The sequence below is a fragment of the Harpia harpyja genome, chromosome 16 (assembly GCF_026419915.1).
Source record: "Harpia harpyja isolate bHarHar1 chromosome 16, bHarHar1 primary haplotype, whole genome shotgun sequence".
NCBI lineage: Eukaryota > Metazoa > Chordata > Aves > Accipitriformes > Accipitridae > Harpia > Harpia harpyja.
This window is the reverse complement of record NC_068955.1, coordinates 1,356,662-1,381,756: the sequence shown is the minus strand read 5'-3', so window position 1 is coordinate 1,381,756 and position 25,095 is coordinate 1,356,662. Positions and strand designations below refer to the sequence as shown.

The 25,095-nt window shown below is 47.7% G+C and overlaps 1 protein-coding gene across 2 annotated transcripts; it reads right to left on the bottom strand.

Annotated features, from left to right (window-relative positions):
* STK40 (serine/threonine kinase 40) lies at positions 1-25,007 on the bottom strand. 2 transcript variants are annotated; one of them, XM_052811127.1, is made up of 12 exons: positions 24,898-25,007; positions 17,204-17,316; positions 15,055-15,174; positions 13,967-14,052; positions 13,326-13,469; positions 12,093-12,320; positions 11,204-11,256; positions 8,081-8,196; positions 4,622-4,766; positions 4,134-4,253; positions 3,229-3,313; positions 1-2,434 (listed from the first exon to the last, which is right to left on the bottom strand). In XM_052811127.1, the coding sequence occupies exons 3-12, from the start codon at positions 15,164-15,166 to the stop codon at positions 2,216-2,218; spliced, it is 1,308 nt and encodes a 435-aa protein (XP_052667087.1). In that variant the 5' UTR covers positions 15,167-15,174; positions 17,204-17,316; positions 24,898-25,007; the 3' UTR covers positions 1-2,215. The 2 variants fall into 2 exon arrangements, with proteins under 2 accessions (XP_052667087.1, XP_052667086.1); XM_052811126.1 differs by lacking the exon at positions 17,204-17,316 and having other exon boundaries at positions 24,898-25,002.
* Between the last annotated feature and the right edge of the window lie 88 nt (positions 25,008-25,095).

The window sequence follows — 25,095 nt, the reverse complement described above, 5'->3', positions numbered from 1 at the left end:
TCTCGGTATGAAGTTTTATTGCCGTCATGCAGGAGTAGTTTTGATGTAGTACAAAAATAATGTCTTTATACAAATTTTTTTCCTTTTTTTTTTTTCTTTTCTTTTTTCTTACAACAGGCTCCTTCCCACAGTGCGGCCCCTCCGCCCACACCCCCCAGCCGCTCCTGCCCTCCCCGCACCCCCCCCTTCCAGTTTGCTTTAATACAAGTGTGATTTACTGGCGATGACCGGTGTGCAGGAATACTGGGTATGATACAGCCTTGCAGAGTCCCCAGAATATTGCTTTTAACTTTGGGGGGGAAAAAAAACAAAAACGTAAAGAGGTGGGAACAAGACAGGAGAAAACCAGATGGAAAGAGCAGGGCCCCAGCTGGGGGTCCAGGCCCCAGGGGGGGCTCGGGGCTGGGGGTCTCTGCTCCGCTGCTGGTGGCACAGCGGGGCGATGGGCACGCGCTGCGGTGTGCCGGGACAGATCTACCATCTTTAAAATAAATAAGGCTAAGACTTCAGGCTACTGGCTCAGCTGGCTGGGGTTGGTGCAACTGTTCTAGTCTGTATTAGTGTTCACAATTCCCTGCCTGCCCGCTGCCAAGCGGCTTTGGCGAGTTCGCAGGCAGGACATAATGCCCGACGCTGCCAAGGAGTTTCAGGTCAATCCCTATGTCTCCACAAAGACACCTGTAGGTTGGCCCAGGCTAGACGCAGTCTGCTGCCCCAGCCTGGGGCAAGAGAAGGCAACAACACGCTACAAATAGATCTGCTACTCGCTCCCTGCCCGCACTCACCAGGGTGGAAGAGCTGGCCCCAAAAAGCAGGGCCAGCCCCCACAGCCAAGGCCACAGCAGCTTTTCCCATCCCTGCTCACACATTTCCTTGTGCCCAGCCCAAGGCTGGCAGGAAAGGGCGATGCTGGAGCTGCCACAGGGCTGGGAGCAGCCCGGAGCAGGGGAAGGAGGCAGCCAGAGAGCTGCTGCCTTGAGCAGGAGCCCTCGCTGGGGCACTGTGAGCCCTGGGACCTCTGTGCGAGAACAGTTCATCTGGCAAGACAGGCATCCAGTTCACAAAATGAGGCTCAGAAACAATCGTTCCTGTTCTCAGCACAGGCAAACGCTCTTCCAGTGGCATTAGGTGACAAACTGGGACATCCTTCTCCCGCCTCAGCACCACACAGGGACAGCAGAGGTGGCCCCAGGTTTGCATGGCGAGGCTGGGATGGCAAGATAAGCTAGGGAACAAATACAGTAGAGACTTCAGCCAGCCCCTTCCTAATTCTAGGCAGATTATTTTGGGAAGCTTTTTCACATTATAACTCATATATTATATCTGTACCACAACTGAAGTGTGAAAATGCTAAATCAGAATTAATGCAATTTTAACTGCACCTTAGATAAGCTACTGAAAAATAAGATTAAATCATATATCCTTATGAAACTAAAAGAATCAGTGAAAGGTGGGAAAGAGGTCAGAGGCCACACTGGGCCAAGTCCTGCAAAACCTTTGAACTGCAGACAAGATCCCATCTTTGCAGCAATTGCCTGCAAGGACGACTCTCTCCTGAGGCAGTGGCCAGCTCTCCGGGCAGCCGCTGGTCACACAGGATAACCGGGCGGCTGTTTGTGCTGCTCACGAAGGCCTTGGCACACTGCAGCCCACGCACGGCCACCGAGGGTTAGACAACACAGCCAAACCAGGTGGCATGTCAAGGACAGAAAAAGATTTGATGCAGATGAAGGGAAGTGGGAGGTTTCAAGAAATTCTTCAAGAAACCCTGATAAATCTAAGCTTATTCAAACCATATGGAGCGAATGCAATCAGCCGACTCTCTGTACTACACAGCCGCAACTCTTGTGCCAGCAAACCAGCTTCACCCTTGGTAGTCTTCTCCTTTCCCACAGGCTTCACTCGATCCAGAGAACAGCATGGTTAAAAAGACAAGAGAGGTAGATTACAGTCATGATTAAAAGCAGATTAGTCATCTAGGCTTCGATTTAAAAAACAGATTCCAGAAGATGCCAAGAGGTTGCTGCTTCCAAAACTAGCTTTTTCAAAAGTCTTCTCCCTCCAGAGCGAGTGTGAGTGCGTGTCCCTGAAGAGAGCTCAGAAGAATTGCTACATTATTCTCCATCACGGGACACCGGTATTGCTGTTGAGCTGTAGTAGGCGACGTGAAAGGCAGACTGCAGGATGGTGCTTGTGCTCTCGGATGTGTGGGAAGCTACTTCCGAAGGTACCTCTGGGCCAGGATAGCTGCGTCCAAAGGGTTCATGGGCTGGGCGTCATGGCCCAGGCGTCGCACGGGGGGGATGTTCCCAAACTGCCGCTTCTGTAGGAAGCTCTTGGCCTCATGCAAGGTGTTCTTCTCCTCAGCCAAGAGCAACTGCTGCCTCATGTAATTCTCAAACTCGTACTGTGAGCACTCCTCTGTCACCTTCACCTGTGAGAGAACCACCCTGTCAGAGCCACAGGAACAAGCAATGTTCACACAACTCCCCTCCAACGGTCCTGAGCTACCACCGGATAACTGGAGTCTTAATGCAAGAACTGGACCTGCTGCCAGACGTACAGGCAGGACTCACTTGTGCCACCAGAAACAGAGGTCTGGAAACCTCAGTGGCTCTGTCCTGATGCAGCTCATCCCAACCCTGCCAGATATTCAGGGGCTGCAGCTGTTTGGCCCCAGTTCTCACACCCCCCTGAGCCCTGCAGAGGGATTTCTCATGGCAACATTGACTGCAGCATCACAGGCAAAAGCTCCTACAAGGCTGTCCCCAGGCAGTGAGGTCACCAGCTGTCACTTCCAACAAAAAAATATGCTGGCAAGAAAACAGGATGTTTGCTCCCATCACAGAACTCACCAGGGAGCCTGAGCCAACATCGCTACCTCCTCCTAGCTCTCCCAGTGCATGTGAGCTCTCAGCTGTGTGTGAGGGAGCAAGCGCAGCTCGGAGAGGAGCAAGCTGACCCTCAGCCAGCTCTGGGGCCTGAGAGTTCACTTCCAGGCAGCACGGCCAGCTGGATGTGACTCCCAGCCTCAGCAACATGAGCCTTTCCTTCCGCTGCACAAGACAACGATGGACTTGGCCACCTCGTAGAGCAGCAGCCACAGCTGGGTCCTCACCACCCTCCCCTCACCAGCTCGGGGGCCACAAGGGGCTGCCATCTCTTTCCATTACAGACAGACTTAGCACAGAAAAGCAGTTCCACAGAAAGGTAAGTAGGAAAACCTACCTCTTGGGGGTTTTCAGGGTTAGCCACTTGGTCATCGATGTCTGGCACTACTTGCAAAGGGCCACTCAGCGAGGACATAGACTGCCTGGGGGGAGAGTACAGTGTTGGGGTTCAGAGCACAGAACCAGCCCACCCACCCTCACCCAACACCCTGGCCAGGGCAATCCCACCTGGCTGGCTGCGAGTGTGGCAGAGAGCTACCTGGATGCCACACCGGCTACTGCTACTAGAGGACACTATTCCAAATTCAACTTCCCTGGTATGAAATCATGTTATAATCCCAGAGCTGCCTTTTTTTTTTTTTTTTTTTTTTTTTTTAAACAGGATGTGGAACTCTTAACTCTTGCATAGGTAGGAGAGAAAACAGACACAGCTCCAAAAATCACAGACTTCACTGCTGACTCAACAGACAGCACAAGAACTTTGCCTGGGCATGCTGTGCAGCACAGACAGAAGGTCACAGGGCTAACAAGAGACGGCTGCACCGAGCAAACACCGCCAAGATCCATTTCTGCTGGAGTGTGCTACTGGAATCTCATCCCAGTTGGTTCATGCCAGTCCTGGAGTCAGATTTACCCTCAAAAAGCATCCCCACCCTGCACATGTAGTGTTCCCACCTGTAATGGCATCTCCTGCTCTTCCCCTCTAGAGATCTCAGTACTGTTTTGTAATGTTATTGCTTTAGACTCCAACCCTGGTCACAATGACAAGCATTTGTACAGGCCACTCTGGCTGTATCCATCAGCAGACACCAGTGGTTGAGACACAGGATTTAAAGACTTTTTTGCAGTTCTCACAGATCCTGCTCTGGTGTCCTGTTTGGCAGCAATCTGCTGGCCACAGCTGGAATAACGCTGCCTGCGGCCAGAGGCACCATGTTCCTGTGTCTCTCCTCTTGCACATACCATGATGCTATGATGGAGCTGAGAGAATCCAGCACTTCAGAAGCTGTCAGACGCTGCTGCGGATCCAAGACCAGCAGTTTTCGGATCAAGCACACAGTGTTTTCTGAGACCCGTCCATCCCTGGGAGAGAGAACACATGATCAGTCCGAGTGCCCGAGGTGGGCAGAGGCAGCAGCAGGATGGATGTGCTGGGAGCACAGGTCAGGAACTAGAGGAGCCACCACTGCTTTGACTGAGAGAGCCCAGAATTAACCAGGGGGTTGATTCCCTGTTTTGCAGCATGGGCCCTCTCTCACCTTTGTACAAGATGTCGCAGCTCTGCTACTGCTTCCTTGGGGTCTACTGCATACAGTCTTTGTTCTCATTACTGCTGCGACCCTCAGGGGCTTTGAGTGAAGCCCCTCCAGCTCCGGCTGTCCCAGTAAGGCCCAGAGCACCGCCCACACAAGCACTAAGAGAAGGGCCTCCCTGGGACAGGCTATACTCACTCAGGGATGGTGTACTCGGCAGCCTTGATTTTGCGGAAAAGCTCCTGAGGTATGCTGTCATAGAAGGGGAACTGGCCATAGAGCATGGTGAAGAGCACCACACCCAACGCCCACATGTCACTGGGTTTTCCACGGTACGGCCGTCCTGCAGGGACCAAGGAGACAAAAGCAACAGGCTTTACAACACTGCTCACCTCTGCAGCCCACCACCAGCAGTAAAGGCACTGAAGCAACCTCTGCATATGCTCCCTTTTTTCTTAGCATTAATCAAAATGCTCAAGACTTCCTATCACAAGACACCAAGAACCTCTTTCAAAGATGCATCCTTTGCAAATAAGCAAATTGTTCATCTCCACACAGGTGTCTTCCCTTTCCCTACAGAGCAGGGCTATGCCTGCTGAATGGCCTTGATGTGATCCAACAGCACCAAGTAATCAGAACAACTGCATACTGTGCTGGAGTTCGCACCTCACTCCCCTTTGCCATTCCTGCAGACTGTTGCCACCAGGATCCCCCGAGCCTCGCAGGCTCCAGAGATGCACCCTGCTGTGAGTCCAGGTCAAAGGAGAAGGGAATTTAAGGGCCAGCAAGCACAAGGCAGGGGGAGGCGGGAAAGAAACCCTGAGAAGAGTAAGTGCTCCTCAGGTGAAGAGTGGCCCAAGATTAATGCCAACCTCACCACCCCAACTGCACTGGAGATTTGCATGGAAGTGCAGACTAAGACTCTCCACACCCAGCTCAGATTGAGCCCGTCAAGATGGGACTCTGCCTCCGGGACGGATCCAGCACACAGACACTGGAGCCTGCTGGGAAGCTGTGGAGGGCACAGGAAGGGGCCTCCTCTGGGCAGAGGCATTCCCAAAAGCTGCTGCAGCCCCAGCACATCCTGGGAGCCACTCGATGGAAATGCTGCTTTAAAGCCCCTTCAATCACACAATAAATCAGCAAACAGCAGAATGCATGAGGGTCAAAAAATTAAACTCCAGTGCTGTACCACAGCACAGGACTGAGGGAATGACTTCCTCTGACTCACGCAGTGAGTCACTGCTGCAGCATTTGTTATTTGTACTAATTATTCTTTGCTTTATATGCTCAAAAAAAGGCACCTCTCCCTCCTCCTCCAACTTTTCCTGCGGTGACATTTCAGCAGCCATAAAACGCGAGCCATCTCTTAGCAGAAGACAGCTTCTTCTGGAGACCTAAAACAATGATTAATTCTTCATGCGTTTTAGCTTCCCCTTGCACAGGAGCATTAGCAATACAGACAGAGGGATGCTTGGAGTCTGAAGGTGGTGGTGAAGCCTGGAATGTCCTCAAGTAACTTTTCCCTTGATGCTTGGAGGGGAACTGCAGACTGAGCCATTTTGGAACAGTGTTTTCAAGAGCACAGGATCGGGCTGCACAGACACCCCGGAGGGAAGGGCTATTTGCAGAGACATCAGAGCCGGAGCGCAGTGCGATTGCACCCAAAGGTCAGGCAAGGTGGTGCTACAGCAGGATGTAGTCCTCTAACTAAGGCTGCCCCTTGCAGGGTCTTGAACAGCCTCAGCTGTCAGAGAAGTCAACGACAGCCTGTTCGGCGCCTTGTGGTGTGTGGCCTACAGACAGGCCAGTCAATCCACCACCAAGAGAGCCGGTGGAAGAAACGCAGGTGCTTACAGCCAGGCTATGCTGGAAGGGAGGATAACAGGGCTGAAGTCCAGGACAGAACAGTTCCCCGGACGAGCAGGAAGGAGCAGCCCCATGCAGCCTTTACCAGACACCAGCCACTTGAGCTGCAACTGCTCCAAGCTCCTGCAGAGCAGTTGGCTCATATCATCCATCTGGTTACAGGGGCCTCAGGATATCCTGCAGAACAGGAAAGGCCTGCAAAAAAACACACGTCCCACCTCCCTGCCTGCCTCTGCTCCCTTCCTGGCTCAGTCCTGCCCAGGAGGGAAGCAGCCTCAAACCTGCCTGGCAGATCACAACGGAAGAGCTCAGCTACGTTTATTGCTGCTGCCTGTAGACCCGACAACAAACTTATTGAGGGCAGTCCACCGGGTCTGGAAATTTCAGGACTAGCTCCCTCTGAGGGCATATCTGAAACACAATAGCTCAGGATACCACAAACTAATAACTCAAATCTTCAGCAGAGGTGTTTTCAGTATTCTAGATGTTATCCTCGCATAAACAAACGCGATTGGCAAGGATTCTGGCTTTCACACTAGCTATATGCACACCAGCAAGTGGTGCTGCCCAATGTGCTGCCAACTTGTCCAGAAAGCAGTTGGTGCTGATGACCTACTGTCCACAGTTTTAGGCAGTTTCCCATCGCCCAAATGCCAGCTTGACCCTGTAGATGGATAACCCTTAGGCAGGTGGGATGCATTAGGGGTGATCTTGGACTGCATCCTGCAGTTCAGCTCCATCCAAAGGGAATTTTATCTGTGCTCACAAGGACTACTCCACAACATGAGATAATGCATGGTAACTAGAGTCTATGTAGACTTATACAGAGGTGCTTCAGATGCACAGTCCCAACTGTAAATGCACCTTTCAACACTCTTAGTCAAGCTCACCTGGATGAGGAAAAAAAAAAAAAAGCAAAAAACCCACAACCAAACCTCCAGAAAAAAACCCAAAACGATGCCTCAGTCACTGCCCTGACAAACAGGACAGCCCTGCTCAGCTATTGCCAGCACAAAAGCTAGCACAATAGCAGACAGAGTTTATTGAAGAGAAACCTCCTGAAGCAACTAGACAGACAGAAACCACATCTGTTTCTGAAAGTCCCATGCACTGGAAACAGTTAAAAGGTGGGAGGACATTAGGGAAAGCTGTTCTTTGCCAGACTTCTGCTTAAGGCCACTGCTGCAGACAAGGCATAGGCCAGACTGCTGGAGACAAGATACAGCCCAAACAGACTGCTAAGTCTGGCCTGATGTGATCATTCCTTTATTTTCAAGTAACTCCTCTCAGTCAGCCCAGAAACCGCTCAGAGGGTCAATAGTTCCCTTCTAGAAGCAAGCAGCAGCTGCAGCAACTGCTCCTCTTAGTGTATGGCCTGGAATAAACTGACATGATGGTGGGATTTGGACCGATTGCCTCTTAGGTCTAGGAATTTACCTGCAGCTTAAGTGAAGCCTCAGAACAAGATTCAGGTATGGGAAACGGAACATCTTGTCTGCAGTCGGACTTATTTAGGAACAGGCAGGGAGCTTTTAATTAGCTTTGAAGTTCAGACTAGCCTTAAGAAAAAAGTTACACTTGCTCCTTCCCTCCATACTTTCCCAGTTGGAAAAAAACAGACCAAGTCTCATAATTGGACCCTAATTAAAAGGCTCTCACAGAAGGCAGGTTACATATGGGAACAGAACTGGGTTGTTTTCATTTATTGTAAAGAGCCATAAATAAATGCAACAAGTGTTAAGTGTGGAGGCTGTGAATTCCCACTGAGGACTGAAGGGGATTGCCTACCACTAAGCACATCTGGGCTGATGTAGGCAGGGCTCCCTCGCTGGTCTTTCAGCAGGTCATCTTCACTCACGAGGTGCTTTCCAAGACAGAAGTTTGTTATGGTTATTCGATGAGTCCTGGGGAGAATCAGAAGGCATCAGTGAACAAGGACTGTCCTGCATGAGCCAAACAGCACAGAGGAAGTTAACACCAAAACAGAGGTGTGTGTCTACAGGGCTTTTCGGGAAGCTTGAAGCACTGGGAAAAGACAAGCGGAGCTACAAGATCAACAACTCCATCCCAAAGGGGAGGGATTCCACACCTGTCAGCATGGCTTGCAAGACCCTTACAGGGGGAATAAGAGAATCTTCTACAACTATGGACTTCTACATCCAACTCAAGTGGCACATATAAGCGTGGCTGTAAGCACAGGGTGCTCATGTAACTTGCCCACCTTGCAGCCACACAGCTGCCTTTTGGCCAGCCTGCCAGGAACATCCTAGCCAGCAGCACAGCACCCTGCAGGCATTAGCAGCACCAGGATCTGCACTTGTGTGCTTGCTGACCATTGTAGTGTATGAGCGTTAACAAAGTAGAAGTTTAACTGCTGATTCTCTTCTATGCTTCCCAACTACCATCTCCAAAAGCATCTTCTCCACACAACATTTTCTGGCAGCTGAGGGAAAACACCCTACAGAAGGACTGCCACACGCCTGGCTTCCATGCACTGTTTGCTTACATGTTGCCAGCAGAAGAACCACAGGACCTTTGTTCAGATTCAGTACAACCACTTTCACATTACCCAGCAATCCCACAGCAGTAGTCTGGTGGCAGTTTTACCTGATCTGCAGGACTGTTCTTCACATGCAAGTATGCAGAACAGAGAAAGTCTAATCAACATCCAAAAAACCTCCTACAGAAAAGGTGAGAACTGCAGGTACATGCAATTTCTCTATTAAGATACCCCTATTTCCCTATGGTATTGCCAGCTCCAATTAATGAATTTTTCCAGGGAAAGTGAGCTCATTACGAAACTACTATCACATTAAATCTTCCATGTCACTCAGATAATTTGGATTTTAACATACAACTTAAAGGACTGTCTAGAGGTTTTCTATATTCTTGAAAAGTATTACACAACTAGAGCCTGAGAGCATGAATTAAGTCAGTCACAATAACCAAGAAATACTTCCAGCAAGTCTAAAAGACAAGTGAAATAAAACCAAGTGTGGGTTGGCAATGGAGAGTTGATTATTAAGAAAGACAGATTTGTGTTTAAGAAGTGTTAGCTTCAACTGTCAGGAGACTTCCCTGGCTGAATAACAGTCTGCAGGATTTGTTAAGGATTTAAAAGACTAAGTGTTCTAAAGGACACTAAAATATTCAGGGTTGCTTGGTTTTATTTAGTCACCAAAATTTGATCTAATCTGTAATCATCCAACTACTGCACTGGCTAATTGGAAAACTTTAATGCCCACATCTTGCAGGGGACAACGTCTGAGGGACCTACATTAGCCCAGGGTGTAACGTGCCTGGTTAGGACTTTGCAGTGATATGTAGCTACCTTCACTCCCCCACCAACAGAAAAGACCTGGCTCTTCTATGAGCACGGCTGGAACAGAACAAACATTTCTGATCAGCCCAAATGGCTGGTCCTCTCCATGGTGATCTATTCTTATGCCTCACCCACCCTTTCATATGACTCACTGCTGTAGAGGCTACAGTTTTTCCTCACCAAAGCTGATGGTCTTGCTAGTAAAAAGCGAAAACATAGTATGTAATACAAAGAATTACTTTGGCAAACATGTTCACAAAGCTTAAAATACCTCCCCCTTCCTGCTAGCGGGGCCCCCCGTGTGCAGCTCTGTCAGTGGGATGCTCCACTGCACACTTTGCCCAGAAAAGAAGGGAAGCTCTGGGTGGATCCTTTAAAGCAGCAACCTTTGCCTGCCTCTTCCTAGCAAGAAGGAGAATCGAAGAAGCAAGCAGAAGATAAGAGATTTATCTTAAAGTGTTACAGAAATGACGTAAAACTCTTTACAGGTGGCCCTGAAAAGCACTAGCTGCTGTGTGTGTTGGGGGGAACCAAGAAGCTCAACCTCAGTAGGTAAAATCTGTTTGCTTTCAAGTGGTATTAGGAGGAGAAAACAGTAAGTTGTGACCAGAGTGAAGCTGCATGCTTTGTACAGACTCTGGAAGCCTGCAGACCTAAAGCCTTCCAGTTTTTTTATTCATTCCACAGAAAACCAGACAGTGTGAAAAGACAATGAATTCCGCTCATTCTTAAAAGTTAGTGCAAAATATTTAGCCAGTAATGCAATACTGAAGGACACAGTGGAGTATCTGAACTGGAACTAGCTTGCCAACTAAGTAACTACATAACCCAAGATAACTAAAAAAACTCCAAGGAGCCACCCAGCAAAGCGCACACTACCACCAGCTGCCTCTCACTCGTGCTGAACTCATGCCCCACTGATGCTGTTCGCTCTGCTCTGGGAGGGCTAGTCCCTCCTGTGTCTGCACAGCATCCAAGACATGTTGGACATCAGTGCATTATAAACTGAGGCTTGCATCAAACCAGCTAATGGGAACAAGGAAGCTATTTGAAGCACAAATACAGACTAGACAGAAGAACTTTTGTTTAGATAAGTAAATATTTTACTGCTAGCAAAAACACAGCAGTGCAACAGTCAAAGATTTAACACTGCTGTGATTACAGTACAGACTGCAGTGTTGGGAATCCCTTTAGCATGATGGAAAGTGAATTATGTGAACAGAACCACTTACAATGTTTTAATTCTTTTTTAAAATATAAATAAAACAAGTATTTCTCTTGCAGGTTTCTGAATTAGAATAAAATTTAGTTTTCAGAAGTTAGAATTGAAAAAGAAGTGCTGACATGGGGTCACTAAGCTTGGTGGAAGAGTGAACTATCTAGGTTGGGCTCAATTCACTTTTGGAGAATAACTCATGTAACTTTGAGCTGGATTTGTATTTTTGTGCAGCCTACTTCCAGTTCCCTCACCATTCTCACACGAGAGCACTCTCAGGAAGTGCTGCCTCCAGTTGTGTTTCTAATAGAAATCTGCTTCAGGGAAGAAATGCAAGACAACTGCCAGAACAGCAGCTCTCCAGCAGACTTACCTTTTGTTTAGCACCATGTTTCCTAGTTTCAAGTCTCTGTGCACAATATTTTTCTGTAAAATATGTAATAGTATAACATAAGCAAAAGCATATTTGTTATAGAAGTATAAACTCAATACTTGGACAAAAGCACTAAGTATCTTTTGAAATCATGTCATCTTCATTCTCAGAAATAACCTAGATCAAGGTTTCAAGTCAGGTTCCATCCTAGGTACTTTATGCACTTCATTTTCGATTCTGGTCAGAAGGACAGAACAAGCAAATTTGCTACTTTGAACACACAGACAGACTTGACTGAAACTAAGAGACCTGAAACTTAAGTGTCCAGGCTCAGTAAGACCAATATGATGAGCATTCCCTCAAAAATATGCTTCACTGCTCTGCCAAGGAAGGATGGGTGTCCCTTGCCACAGTGTAAGAAGTCAAACATTGGCAGAATCTTTTTTTGTTACAATAATTTCTAGTTCATTGATCTCAAACTTGTAGCTTGAGGTTCTGATCTCAGAAATCAGTTCTTACATTGTGATTTATTTTGCTTCAAAAGGAAATGCTTGAAGTGTTTCCTGCATTTGATTAGTCTCCGCTCCCCTCTTCAACCACCCCTTTCTGAGGTTAGTAACACCCTAGTTCACCTGATCTGCATTTAGTCCAGCTGGCCCCTCTCCACAGTCAACAAATGCTATGTTATCATCGAGAAACTTGAGAAGGGAATGCTCTTTTACAGCTTGGGGCATGAGGTCTTAGACAGAACACTGTTGGGGGGAAACAGCTGAAATATCCATCCTCTGTAACCTTGCCACTGTCTGCACAAGGAAGTTTTAAAACATCTATTATACTAACATGGGAAAACTAAGCCTTCCAGCACTGAAATGGGTAACAAAGATCTTACCTTATGTAATGCTTCTACCACTCGTACCACATCATAAAATATTACTACTGTCTCCCGCTCACTGAGTCTCTTCTCTTTAATGACATAATGCTGCAGATTGATCAGATCTGCTGTTTTGTCACTGAAATCATGAGCACAGAGACAGTCTAACACAAGACAAATGCGCTTCTTCATTTTTCTAACCATTCTGTTGGCTTCTAGATCTTCTATAATTTCACAAGCTCGGTCCTACAGGGAGGCAAACAAATGAGCAATAGTTCAGGGAAGCTATCTGGACATATGTACTTACAGAGCACTAGAGAATAAATAACTACGTGGTGATCTCAAAATAAGCAAATGCAATCATAGCACTTGATCTTTGCCCCGAGTTGGGATTTCAAAAAAGAAGATACATGATCTCTACCTAAAGAAGCCAGAGAAAGTCTATGCTGTTTGGCTATATGCATATGTCAGCACTGATACTGTTTATATACACACAGACACCTTTAGATAAAAACGTAGAAAAACCCTACAGTGGTACAGACTCTGTAAATACTAGGGATCCGACACATTATTAATGAGAACAGAAATCTTAAGACACAATTAGCAGTTCTTCCATAACATTAAACAGGACACAGCTGAGTTGGACATTTGGCTTATTTAAGATATAGTACAGATGGCCTCAAGTGAAAAGTCTGTTGACAAAATTTAACCAGCAAGCAAGGCAATACCAACATCCAAACCAGTAATTCCCATCAGCCCATCATATCCATGAACAGCTCTGAAGGCATTAACAGCAACACAATTCATTCACACAAGACATCGATCAGCATATTGACTAGTTTAATTTGCTGATACAGTTTCTTGGCAATTTGTCCCCTCTTGCAAGTCACCATAAAACAGTACAGAGACTGGAAAGCACAAATTCAGTTCTAAAGGGTGCTCTATGGGCACAAATTAATTCACCAGTGAAGCAGCTCTTTTCCTATTTAAAGGGGACACTAATGAGCACCTGTCCCATCTTTGAACATTCTCACACTTCCCAAATCCCAAACCTCATTACATCCCACTTAACTATCAAAAGCCCCTGCCACAGCCTTGCTTGTTAGAAGCAGCTGTGGTTAATCTCAGCAGTGTGCTGGTAACTCTTTACAAACAAGAACAGGGTCAGCACAAACTGTACATTAAACAAAAGCAGCTCAAGCCAATAGTGACTACTGGCATTCCCCCAACCTGGATGGTGACCAGCTGTACCTGAAAGAGCCCGTGATGATGAACCACTCCTTCCTGGTTGTGGAGCAGGGAAAGGAGAGAATACTCTGTGTGCAGCAGCATCTTGCCCTGTCGTTCCTCCTGGGTTTCTATTCCTTTATCACCCCTTTCTTCTAAGGTGAGAATCTTCAGGAAAAGGGAGATGACCTTTATAGTTCCCAGAAAAACCCAAATGCCCCCAAAGCCCTGTCATTTTAGGTATTCATATGTGTTTAACAGCTGATGTAATCACTCTGATGTTTGCATACTTGCCACAAACCTCCCTGAACTAACATCTATGCAGAATGCATAGCATGAGCTTGATTAACACAGAAAAGCTGCTCAGGTGGCTTTTTGCAAATATCCCTGGTGATTTTTCCCACTGGATCCACCCCCATTTCAGGCACAGCAGAGCAGATCAGAGGGCTCCAGGAGAGCAGCACAGCAGCCAGAGAGGCCTGTCTCAGGGCTAATCTCAACACCAGATCTATGCCTGGCAGAACTGCCCCACCGAGGGGAAGTTCCAGCAGCCATTTCTGACAGTGCACCAGTTCAGCCTACACCACACACTACTGCAAGTGCTTCTGTCACAAGAGCTAAAGTTAAAAAGCCCTGAAGATCTAGAAGCCCTGCAGTTTGCTTACCTTTAGCTGATAAAAGTCATCTGTCCCATCCTTTCTTGCCAAACACTGAACAATACTCGGCACAGGGGAGTTACCTAAACGTGGACCTAACAGCACAAAGCAAAAACAGACTTGTTTTCCTCTAAGCAGCAATGACTAATTCAGGGTTACATCAGTATGCAAGTGTCACACAGTTTAAACTGAGTTCCTTTTTTTTCAGGAGACTAAGTGCATTTCCACAAATTACAATCTAAAGAAAAAAAATGGTATTGAACTCCGAAACCTTTTTGGACAATGTTTCATTTGTTCACTGGAGAAACATTTAACAAAAGCCCACACATGGCACAGCTGTTTTCAGAAATTCAAATTTCTGCATGCCTGAACCATACGGCTTTTACATTTACTAGCAACACCCACGGCAACTGTTATTACCACACCTCTGAAGCCAACTGCCACCTCTGCAGGGACAGCTCAGGTACACCGATTAGTCCAAATTTCAAGTTAACATACAGTCTCCACTCTTCAGTTTAAATCAATCAGCTTCCAATTGATTATCCATTGGTTTCCAGTGTGAATTCCATCATGTTTTTGACAGTTTATATAATAGTTCTAAACTAACAACTATTCTAGCAACTTTCAAAAGCTAGCAAAGTGGTCTTGCCTTGGCACATACTGCTTATAATGACCACTAGTGCATTATTAAGTTGCCTACATGCTGACTTGACAGCATATTCCAGGCAAGAAGGGTTGAACATTTCTCTGGAGCTCTGACCAAAAAGCCCCTGAATGAATTTGCTCTTTCATGTTTAAGAATGTAGTTTAAAAAAAAAAAAAAAAAAAAAAAAGCGGGGGGGGGGCAGGTAAAAGCAAGGGCTCATATTTATCTTAAAAGCCATGCCTGCCTTTCTATATTAGTATTATACATCTCCTTAGCTTGACTAGCTGCAGAAGCTCCAAGGGCTGCTGCTCTGCTACATCAAGTGAATTGCACTCTGAGGTAAGACGTTAAGTTACACATCTGCTTTGCCTCATTTTACAGTGCCTTTTATTTTCAGATTTGCAATCAGCAGCTACCTTGAAAACTGAAGAAGAAACCCCTCCCTGCTTACCTAGTATAAAAGGGCCCGCTCTCTTGGCATTATTTCCAGAAATCCCTGTACAAAGAGCTTTTGCCTTAGTGGATGTTTCCCCAGCTCCTCTGTCTGATGCTCGCCGCTTCATCCTTGGCTCTTGAAAGAGAAAGAAGACCACATTTGATGAGCAACTTGAGTTGATTTCTTATACTACCCCTTATTTCTTACTGGAAGGCTTTCACCTACTGATGCACTCGTGTCTCTGCCTACGTATGTTTCTACAAAAAAGCTATGGCTCATTACTGATAGACCAGTTGTTGGTTGTAGGCTTAATGCATTTTTGAAGGTATAAATCAGCCTCATTATTCAAAGCAACATTTCCTAGAACAGTTGTTTGAGACACATAGTAGGAACAAGTCAAAATAATTAAAGCTTGTTTTACAGCAAAAACAAGTTTGCAAATTAATGTATTCCAAAAAACTCTGAAAGAAAATGCCTAAGTTATCATTCTGTATGGATGTCTACTGATTCAGCCCATGGACTTTTGTAGGTTCCTTCACAGAGGACTTCCCACTAGGCATCACAGCTAGCTCACCAAGTAACTCAGAAGGCTCAAGTCTGTTCCTCAAACAGCCAAGAATGCACAAAACTAACTGACCAAGAAAATGAACAATATCTTTCACCTTTTCCAGCAAGGGCGCAGAAGACTGAAACATGCTAGTCATTGTTAATTTAACAATGATTTTTCAAAAATTTATTTTTAGTCTTAAACTAAGTCCCCCCTCTCTCTTTGTACCTCTTTAGGCTTGAATCTTTTTATTACATCTCCATCTATCTACATCCAATGCAGCTATTTGGAGTCCAACATATAAAACTCGATCACTTCAGTCTCCACATGCAGCAATGGATGCTTTGTTTAGAATTAACACACTATTACCTGCCTTTAATGGATATTCCAATGAAAACGTTGTGGTGCCAGTACATGTGCTCTCTTGCACTACCACTCCATGCAAAGAACAATTTAACCTATTAAATGTTAATCTCATGCTTTGTGTCCAAGTATTTATTCAAGGTCCACACATCACTACAATTCAGCACAAACAACTAAAAGCTTGACAGACGCCTACTTATTCAGGTATTGCAGAAAATCTGATTTCCAACATGCACTGTCTGCTGCTCAGAAATCTGAAGAGAATTTGCAGCGGTATGGCAGAGCCAATACCTAAACGGACAAATAAATTCAAGCCTTTGTGACTAAACCACTTCTTCCCCAAAGGAAAGCCTTGTTTCAGTTTAGCAGGAAAAGAACCTCTTATGTTTGCTGCCAGGCTAGCCTTCACGCACTGCATGCTCAGTGCAAGCATAAATCAGCTCCATCAAACTGAAGTTTTGTTCCCAATATACCTCCTCTTCAGCTTTATCTCTTGGAAAATAGTTTCAAAGACTTTCACAAATATCTAGACATTAAATGCTTGTGCTCTAGCATTTCAAAGATTTTTTTGTTGTTGTTTTTGCGGGGGGGGGGGCAGGGGAAGAGGAGGAACTAAGCACAGATCCATTTTCTTACTCTGAGCAAGTCAAAACCAAGCCCCGGTAGTCTTCCCTAAGAGGTTACTAAAGCAGACTGGGAAAATATTTTTGGGTTACTACTTATGTGTTTTAAAAAAGTCCCAGTGTTTCACCACATAAGAGACTGATAAATCACCATACTTTGAATGAAGTTTACCCTCTGGCAGTCCCACCCTTTCTGTGGACACAAGCGTGATCTCATTGCATTAATTCATCTAGCAGTACCTGTCACCAAGATCAGAGATAGCAAGAGAGATAAGGTGAGAAGTCTTGCAGCAGACTTTGCATCCCTGCACTACCAACTTCCACCAGCTGTTCAGATCTCCAACAGAGAAGTGTTACCAGGCTCAGCGAGCTGAACAGAATAAAGTCCTGAGCCCATTATGCTCCTTGTTCTGTTCATTCCGCATCCCTGACCTAATATTTGATTGTGCCTTATAAAATTCTCCACTCCTTGCAACATCATCATCCCTGCTGGAAACCTATGAGTAACATTTCCACTGGAGAAACCCCACTGCACAGAAACTCTGAGATAATGACCGTTGTGCAATCTGAGCTGGATAGGAATCGCTGGTGCAAACAGCGTTATCGTAAACAAAATAATCTGAGGACTCACGTAGTTCAGCATCAACTGTATCTTTACTCTTCTTCCAAACTAGGTTTTCCAACGTCTCAGGAGACAGGAGTCATCACCTTGGAGAAGGCTGGATGGTCGAAAGGTCGAGGACTCTGTAATGCGAAACGAGATACACTTGATGCTGTGGTTCTGGATTATTCTTGATTACGATAACGTGATATGCACCAAAATTTCTGCAGCTTGAAACATCTGTGTTTATTTTGGCTTAGAAAAGGCCTGAAGCTCCTGATATCACATGAGAGAATAAAAGGGCTCCTGAAGTTCAGTCCCCAAAGAGTCACAGACACGTGGCCCTGCACAGCAAGACAAATACAAGCGTCAACTATCTCAAAAGACATTTTGTGATGCGAGACAGACCTTCAGAGCAGAAACAAACATGTTCTCCATTTTAACCTCTGCCACATGGTACTACCTTGCCTATTTTTAACACTATCTTAAATACACTCAAGCTAGCAACAGTGCCACAACAGAATCTTCACCACTGGAAGCAATTTTTAATCACGGTAAGAGTTAATGCTTAAAAGTCTGGACTTGAACAGAACAATTTCTGCAAAAGGCAAAGAAGAATACATTGAATTTTATTCTTATCGAACACCCACTGCAAGTTAATTCCTCTTTACAATTTATATCTGGCCTCTTAAAAAAAAAATAATCAAACTAATTCAACTTAAATTCAGTGCTGCTTAACCGTTCATCTGGTACCATTAAAAAGGAGAAATTTGGGATTTAAATCAGACACTCTAGAATTGAAACTATACCACCTCTACCAAATGCTTAGTTTAACCCTCATATATCAAGTGTTACACTTTTGTTAATCCAAGCTGGTTTACTTTACCAGTAACCAGTTACATCAACTGAAAAATGCACAAGGAACATTTGGGACATGGCAACCAAACTCCCAACACCACCCAAAACACAACACAGTACTATCACCTGGTCCTGGGGGAGCTGCAAAGACTGCTAAAAGTCTTTCTGAATTAGAGTACTGAAGCTATTTATACTTTGATGAACCATGTTCAGAGCCACTGCTCCAGGCAGCAGGATGCCCCAGTCAGGCAGACCCGTGCCGGCAGCACGCAGGCAGCCTGCTCACCCGCGCAAGCCGGCACTCTCGGTATGAGTCGTCTCAGCACTGAGAGCCCCAGCTCTACTGCTGCCTAAAGGACATCCACTGACTTAAATATCACAGCTCCGTCACAGAATACTTGTAAGAGCAAGCAAGAAAAACACCAATATAAACGAGTACTTAGCTATTAAAGACAATCCTATACCACTCACAGCACTGTCTACCCAATCTCCCCACTCCCTGCTCAGTTCCTGCTGCATCGCAAGGCAGCGAGGGCAGAGCCCCAGAAAAAATCTCAAGGGACCTCAGCAGCACCCAGAGGGTTTACATGTGAGCACTTCAGGTTCCTCTGAGACTGGAATGAAGGATGGTCGGATGGAAGGAAGGTCCCAGAGCAAAGGGAAGAAACCCAGGGGCAGCTTCTGTGAAAAAGCAGGAAAATTGTTCCCTTTTCTGCACATTGTGTAACCCCAATTAGAGCAAGGAAATTGGTCAAAAGGGCACGGACTTCCTTGTGTAAGCCTCCCACAGAACAAGTGGCCATCCAGTAGGCATAGGGCTAAGAACAGTATTTCGAGACTGGGTTTAAAGAAAATCTTAAAATAAGAACAGCAATGCAGGAGGCTCCCCCTCCCTGCCAAGCCAGCGGGTGTTTTCTACCTGCAAATTCGTTTAATCTTGGCTTGCACTGGGCTGATACAAAGTTCTGATTTCAAGGGGCTTCACTGCTAGAAGTACTCACAACACAAAGCTGGCATTGCTCAGACACCAACAGCTGAACTATATCCTGGAACAATAAGCTTTAAATAAGTTTCAGACAAAAGCCATAATAAACTGGATGGCTTAAAATGACTCTGCAGCTGTAAGAGGAAACATGAGGCCACAGCAGCCCTTAACACTCAGACCCGGAGCAGGACCCGTTGCGAGACGGGGGTCCCGTCTCACAAGCAGCATGGGCTGAAGCCGTCTGCCATCCCTCCCGCGGGCTCCGGAGCATCCCTAGCCTCGCTGCAGGCACAGCCGGCCCCTGGGCACATGCTGGCCGCAGGAGCCCCATCAGCCCAGCTCAGCCAGAGGGACACTGGCAGCATCACTGCTCCTCTGCCTAACATGTTCAAAGAGCAAACGAGCAGCTTCTTCGTGTGCTGCTGCTAGTGCCACCGGAGCAGCCGAGCCTTCCCAGGACAGGCTTGCTCAGAGCACGCAAGAGGGGAATTACTGCATCGCACAAGGATTTCCTCCTCACACACAATGAGCAGAGGGCAAATAAGCAGTAAGTGGAGTCCCACACACAAACTGGTCACGCTGCAGCACAGCTGAGATTTAAAATAGCCCAAAGCTGAAAATTTAGAATGTTTCCACATGAGGCGGCGAGCCTCATAAGGGCAAAGAGCATCCCCCCAGCCCCTGCAGCAACGCCTCTGTCTACAGGCAGCCCTATAGACAGCCGGGACTTTCCAATTCTTAAGACTGAAAAAAAAAAAAAAAGAAATCATTTTAACATCAGCAGGATCAGTCTCAAGAGAGAGCATCCAACATTTCTTCAAAGCACCAGGACAAAACCATTTATCCCTTAAAACACTCCATCCTAGGGACACGACCGTTAGATATTGATGTGGTAGATTCACCGCCCCCTCCACCAAAACCCAAAGTGTACAAAGTGAGTCAAACCACCCCCGCTCCCTGTCCCACCATCTGTAACAAAAATGGTCTCTCTCACACAGACAATGAAGTTACAAGTCTAGCACAAAAATTCATTACTTAACGATTTTAATGTGATGCATGCAATGTATCAAACATCTTACTGGAGAAGTGTCTAAAGCTTCTTACTGTGCTAACTATGACTTTAATAGAATTATTAATCAAATAATTTGGAGACCTAGATGTAGCGTCTTTTAATTACGTAGCTTAAGGAAATTGTCTAATTCACAAATTACTGCATGATGTTCCAGCATAACAAAGAAAAACAAAAGAGGAGGAAACTGACCTTTTCATCTCAGATTAAAGAACAAGCAGGTCCTGCAGTCCAGCAGCCACAGCTAATAGCTGGAGCAGGGAAAAAAAAAAAAGTACCTTTGGGGCGTTAACAGGATTACTCAGCAGCACAGAAACTAGTTAAGACACTGGAGCAGCTGATACAACCTCTGTGATGCTTTCTGTTGCTTTATCTTGCAACAAGTGGACAAAATGAGTTAGTTGGTGTTTACACCTTCTAGTCTGATGACTGGCAACCCCGAAGGTGTCCTACCCCACTGCTACAAGCGAGCTGATCTCTGCAAGTAAGGCAATGGGATGAGCTGGCAGCTGGGAACCAGCGGCAGATGACAGAACCCACCAGCGTCTGCTGGAAGTTCGGGGCTATTGAGGACAAGCTCCTTCAGCAAGGAGCTCATACCAGTAAAAGAAACCTGCCTCTGGGAGCCCAGGTGCCACTGGAGCAGCTCCCAGGCAGATGAAGGAGCTGTGCTGCGGCTGCTCCCGCTCACCGCGCTGCCAGCACCGCCCGTTGTTCCTGACCTGGAAACGCTGCAGGTGGAAACACGACAGGGCTGCGCGGGAGTCGCAGGCAGGGCTGCCAGGCTGCCGACTCGGGCGTGCGCACAGGACAAATGAATCACCGCTCCCCGTGGGCTTCGTCATCGAGCTTGAAACCTCCATGGTGGAAAGGCGGCACCACAGCCGGGCCCGCCGGGCGCTCACCGCCCAGGGAAGCACGGTATTGCTCCGTACTCGTGAATTATCCATCTCCCACCCCAGACAGGAGAAGACCTGCCACCCAATGCAGCAGCATTTCTGCCCAGCTTTCTCTTCTGGGAGCCAAATGGTGCAGCACTTGGGATGAAGCTGGAGACTCGGACCAAACATTTTTGTCTCACTCACCCTGTCCCCTCTCCTCTCAGTCAGCGCAGGACTCAGCTTTTGCAAAAATGAAGCTAAAAAAAATTGATTCAAATAAGCAGCATCAGGCTGCACCTTTTATCACCTAAATAACACACTGGGAAGTATTTATCAGTGATGATTAACCAAAGTTCGCATTTAAGCCTGGCTCACGGCAAATTCCAGCTCATGAGAAGCAATGTTGGACATGACCTAAAAACCTACATGAATGCTGACATTAAATGAGTAAAACCTCGAGTATGGTCCGGCTTCCCAGCACGGGAACAAGCAGGTCGGTATCGCTCCGAGAAGCGGCAATCCCGGAGCATTGCCACATGCCTTCCCCAGGCAAACCCAGCTAGGGACAGCTCAGACCCGAGTCATCAGTGCTCCCAGGGACAGAGGCTCGATTCCCATTGGAAAAGCTTCCCTGAGAACAGGCGGAGTTCAGATCAGTCAGGCCTGCGGAGGAGTCACTGGCTGGGGGATTACAGGGAACGTTTGCCGGGCAGGTCACAAGCAAAGCAGGCGTGCGGGAAGGAGGAGCTGCTGCTGCAGGTGGGTGCAGGGACAGCCGGGGTAAACTCCCCTCCCTCTGCAAAGCACTGTGGTAGATTCACTATACAGGAGCATTATCTTTACTAAAGGCTTTGGAAGTTTAACCGTTCTGTAAGAGAAGTAATAATAATAAAAAAAAAGCCCATCAGATGACTCAGAGCCACCAGTGCAACCCATGTACCGCTGTGTGAGCCCTTCCGGGAAGGGAAGTCTTCTCCAGAAACAGAGGAGCCCTGACTCAGAGATTTCTTGGAAATGTGCGAAGACTTATTCAAGCTTCTTCCCTAAGTGACAAGTTCGCTCAAAACCAGACACGGAGTTTCTCTGACCAAAGCAGAAGGAAGAATCCTGAGGTGCCGGTGCAGCCCCATACTGCCAGAAGGCACCTACTGAAGTACGAGCTCACCGAGCGAGCTGTGCTTCGCAAGCTGGGAGACATGAATGCCTCCGGCAGCCCCTGCTGAACTAGCAACCCACTAGAAAACCTCCTTCCTCAGCCAAACTTGCCAATTAGTTTAATCCCAGGTATGTGAGCAAGGCACAGCCAGCGCTTGAGAGGCCACAGTGCTAAAAGGGACCCCAGTACACCTTGCCTACATCCCACATCTTGCCTCATCTAGCTATGGCCAATCTCCAACTTCTCAGGGACAAAAAAGGCTTCCACAGGCCAAGTCATACATCAGGGAAAGCAAATTCCTTCCTGGCCCCCCCAGGCAGCCAGGGAAACTCTGAAACACAGGGTTCCAGCAACGTAATTACAGTGCAAGCAAGCAACAAGCTGGGCTTTCTTTAAACCCTTCTGATGCATCAACACATGCGATAGCCAAGGACTCATCTCTGGGAGTTCCCTGTTTGGTTACATAAACATCAACTTCAGCTTAACCCTTTCACGCTGAAGCACAAGCCACATCCACCAGGAAAAATCCATGCTCCAGCCCAACACCCTCACGGCAGGGGCACCTACAGCAGGGCATGGCGCAGAAGAGCCTGGAAATCCAACTGCAGCACTCTGACAGCACCTAAGACTGCATTGCTCTCCCAGCACAGAGCCCAGTGCACGAGTTCCTGACCTTGGGCTGCTCCCATGAAGTCAGGCAGTCATTACCCTTAAAATCACCATCAGGTGAGATGCATATTGTATTACGAGATTTTACTTTTTGTTTATAGCTTATGTTACTATGTACACTTGATTTTCCATAAATCCACTGCAGCAGGACTTTCCTCATGCGCACAAAGATTATTGCGTGACTCACACACGTCCTGACACTTTTGTTAGTGAGGTGTGGTTGCTGCTTTTAACGATAATCTACTCAACGAGCTCTAACTAGATAGATATATATTGAAGTTATCTACATATACTGCCATGCTAATGTTGCTATCGTTTGTATCATGAAAGCACACTGACGGACACCATAAGTTCACAAACATGTATCCAACTAACAAAAAAAGACTGTGTCACATAGAAAATTACAATGGGCCTGGAGCCTCCTCTGGTCTAGCAAGAGCTCCCAGCTGGAGAGCTCCCAGGCACGTGTGAGGTGCATGCTGTAAAAGTCCAAAGCACCACCGAGTCTCTGCAGACAGAAAACACATTCCTTATTTAGGCTAAGCACAGTGGGCAGTTCAGGCAAAATCAATAGGGTTGCCCTTAATCAAACAGCAGCTAAGTGCCTACAAGGCTTTCCTCTGCATGGTTTCAAAAGGAGATGATTCTGTAATATCCTGAGGATAAAAAGCAGCTGAACATGATGGTGCTTTTAAGTAATGCAATTATGTGACCAAACCATCAGCACGGATGCCACAGAGAAACAATAAAAGGATGTAGCACAAACACTCCAGCACCGGGGAAACACATCCTGCATCCCGACCAGGGCCGCTTGCCAGCAGGCAGGCCTTACTCTGCCCCATCCCTCAAGTTACACCCCACCTGGGCTGCAGGCACCCCGCGAACCCAACCACCCTCCATCTGCACCCAACTCGTGTCCCTTATGCCCCAAAGGGAGCCTGTTGTCCCACAGCTCAGCCCCACCACACTGGGCACTGGCCTCTGCTCCGAGCTCTCTGCCTCCCTCTGGACACGGGATTACAGCCTGAGACTAGAGTCCAAGATGCCTCGCACACCTATACATAACCGTGTATGTTAAGCCTACACGTTAAGACTCTAAACTAGCAAAGAACTGAATTATCAACACCAGTGCAGCACATTCACATCCACAGCCACGGCAGGAGGAGAGAGCAGTTGGCCAGGAACAAGACGAGCCCAAAACACCTCGTGTCAAGAGAGAAAAGCAGCGACACAAAGCCGCTGTGCCACAGGCTCCCTCCAACAGGAACAGGCAAGACCTTTAGCGCTCTCACGTATTGTGGCAGCAAAGCTCCCAAAGGCCACAGCCAGAGCCAACAGGTAACAGAAACAGGTTCTGAACGCAGGAAATCCCACAGCATGCCTCCTTCTCTTCTTCAGGCGAGCTCACACAGGGAGGATGGGACAGGTTTCTGTAGCTAGCTCCAGCTGTAATACTTTATGGTCTTACTCATTCTCACTTAGAGGTACAACCTTCAACTACTCACCGCTGAGACACACGAGACTCGTCCTCAGAACAGAGGTCCGAAACTACTAAATTAAGAAATCCCTACTCAGACTGAAAGCGAAATCAGCACCAAACACAAGCTGTTTGCTCCCTCAGCAAGCCCTGAACCTGCCAGCGCGCCGCAAAAATAGCTACGCTGTCAACAAACCCCAAATCCCCACCAGCGCTGTCAGCGGGGAAGAAAACGACAAAGCAGTTTTACAAAGTGATTTTTTAAACCCCTTTTTTGCCGCGATACGCAAAATCCCACCCTTCGCCGGTGAGCGGCCGCTGACACCGGCAGCACAGCGACCGACCGGCCGGCCGGCCCGACCCCTGGGGAAGGCTCCCCGGAGCGGCCGGGAGCTCGCCCCGCAGGCCCCCGCGGCGGTCCCGGGCCACCGGCTCTCCCGAGGCCTCGGCCGGGCCCCCTCCCGGGCTGCGGGCAGCGAGCGGGCTCCGCCGGCCCGGCCGCGGTCCCCGCACCGACGGGGCTGGCGGCGGCGCCTCCCCGCGCACCCCGTCACACAGCGGGACCGGGACCGGGACCGGGACCGGGACCGGGACCCGGCTCACCCTCCCCTCGCCCGTTCCCCGCTCACCCATGGCCCCGGGGCCGGCGCGGCCGCCGGCGCCTCCCGCAGCCCCACGCCCGGCCGCGGCCTCCGCTCCGCTCCGCGGCGGACGGCCACCTGACAACGGAAGTGACGCACGCGCCACCGCCCCCCCCCCCCCGCCGCCATCCCGCCTCCTGCCGGCCGCCGCAGAGATGGCGGCGGGGCCGCGGGGAAGAGGCGGCG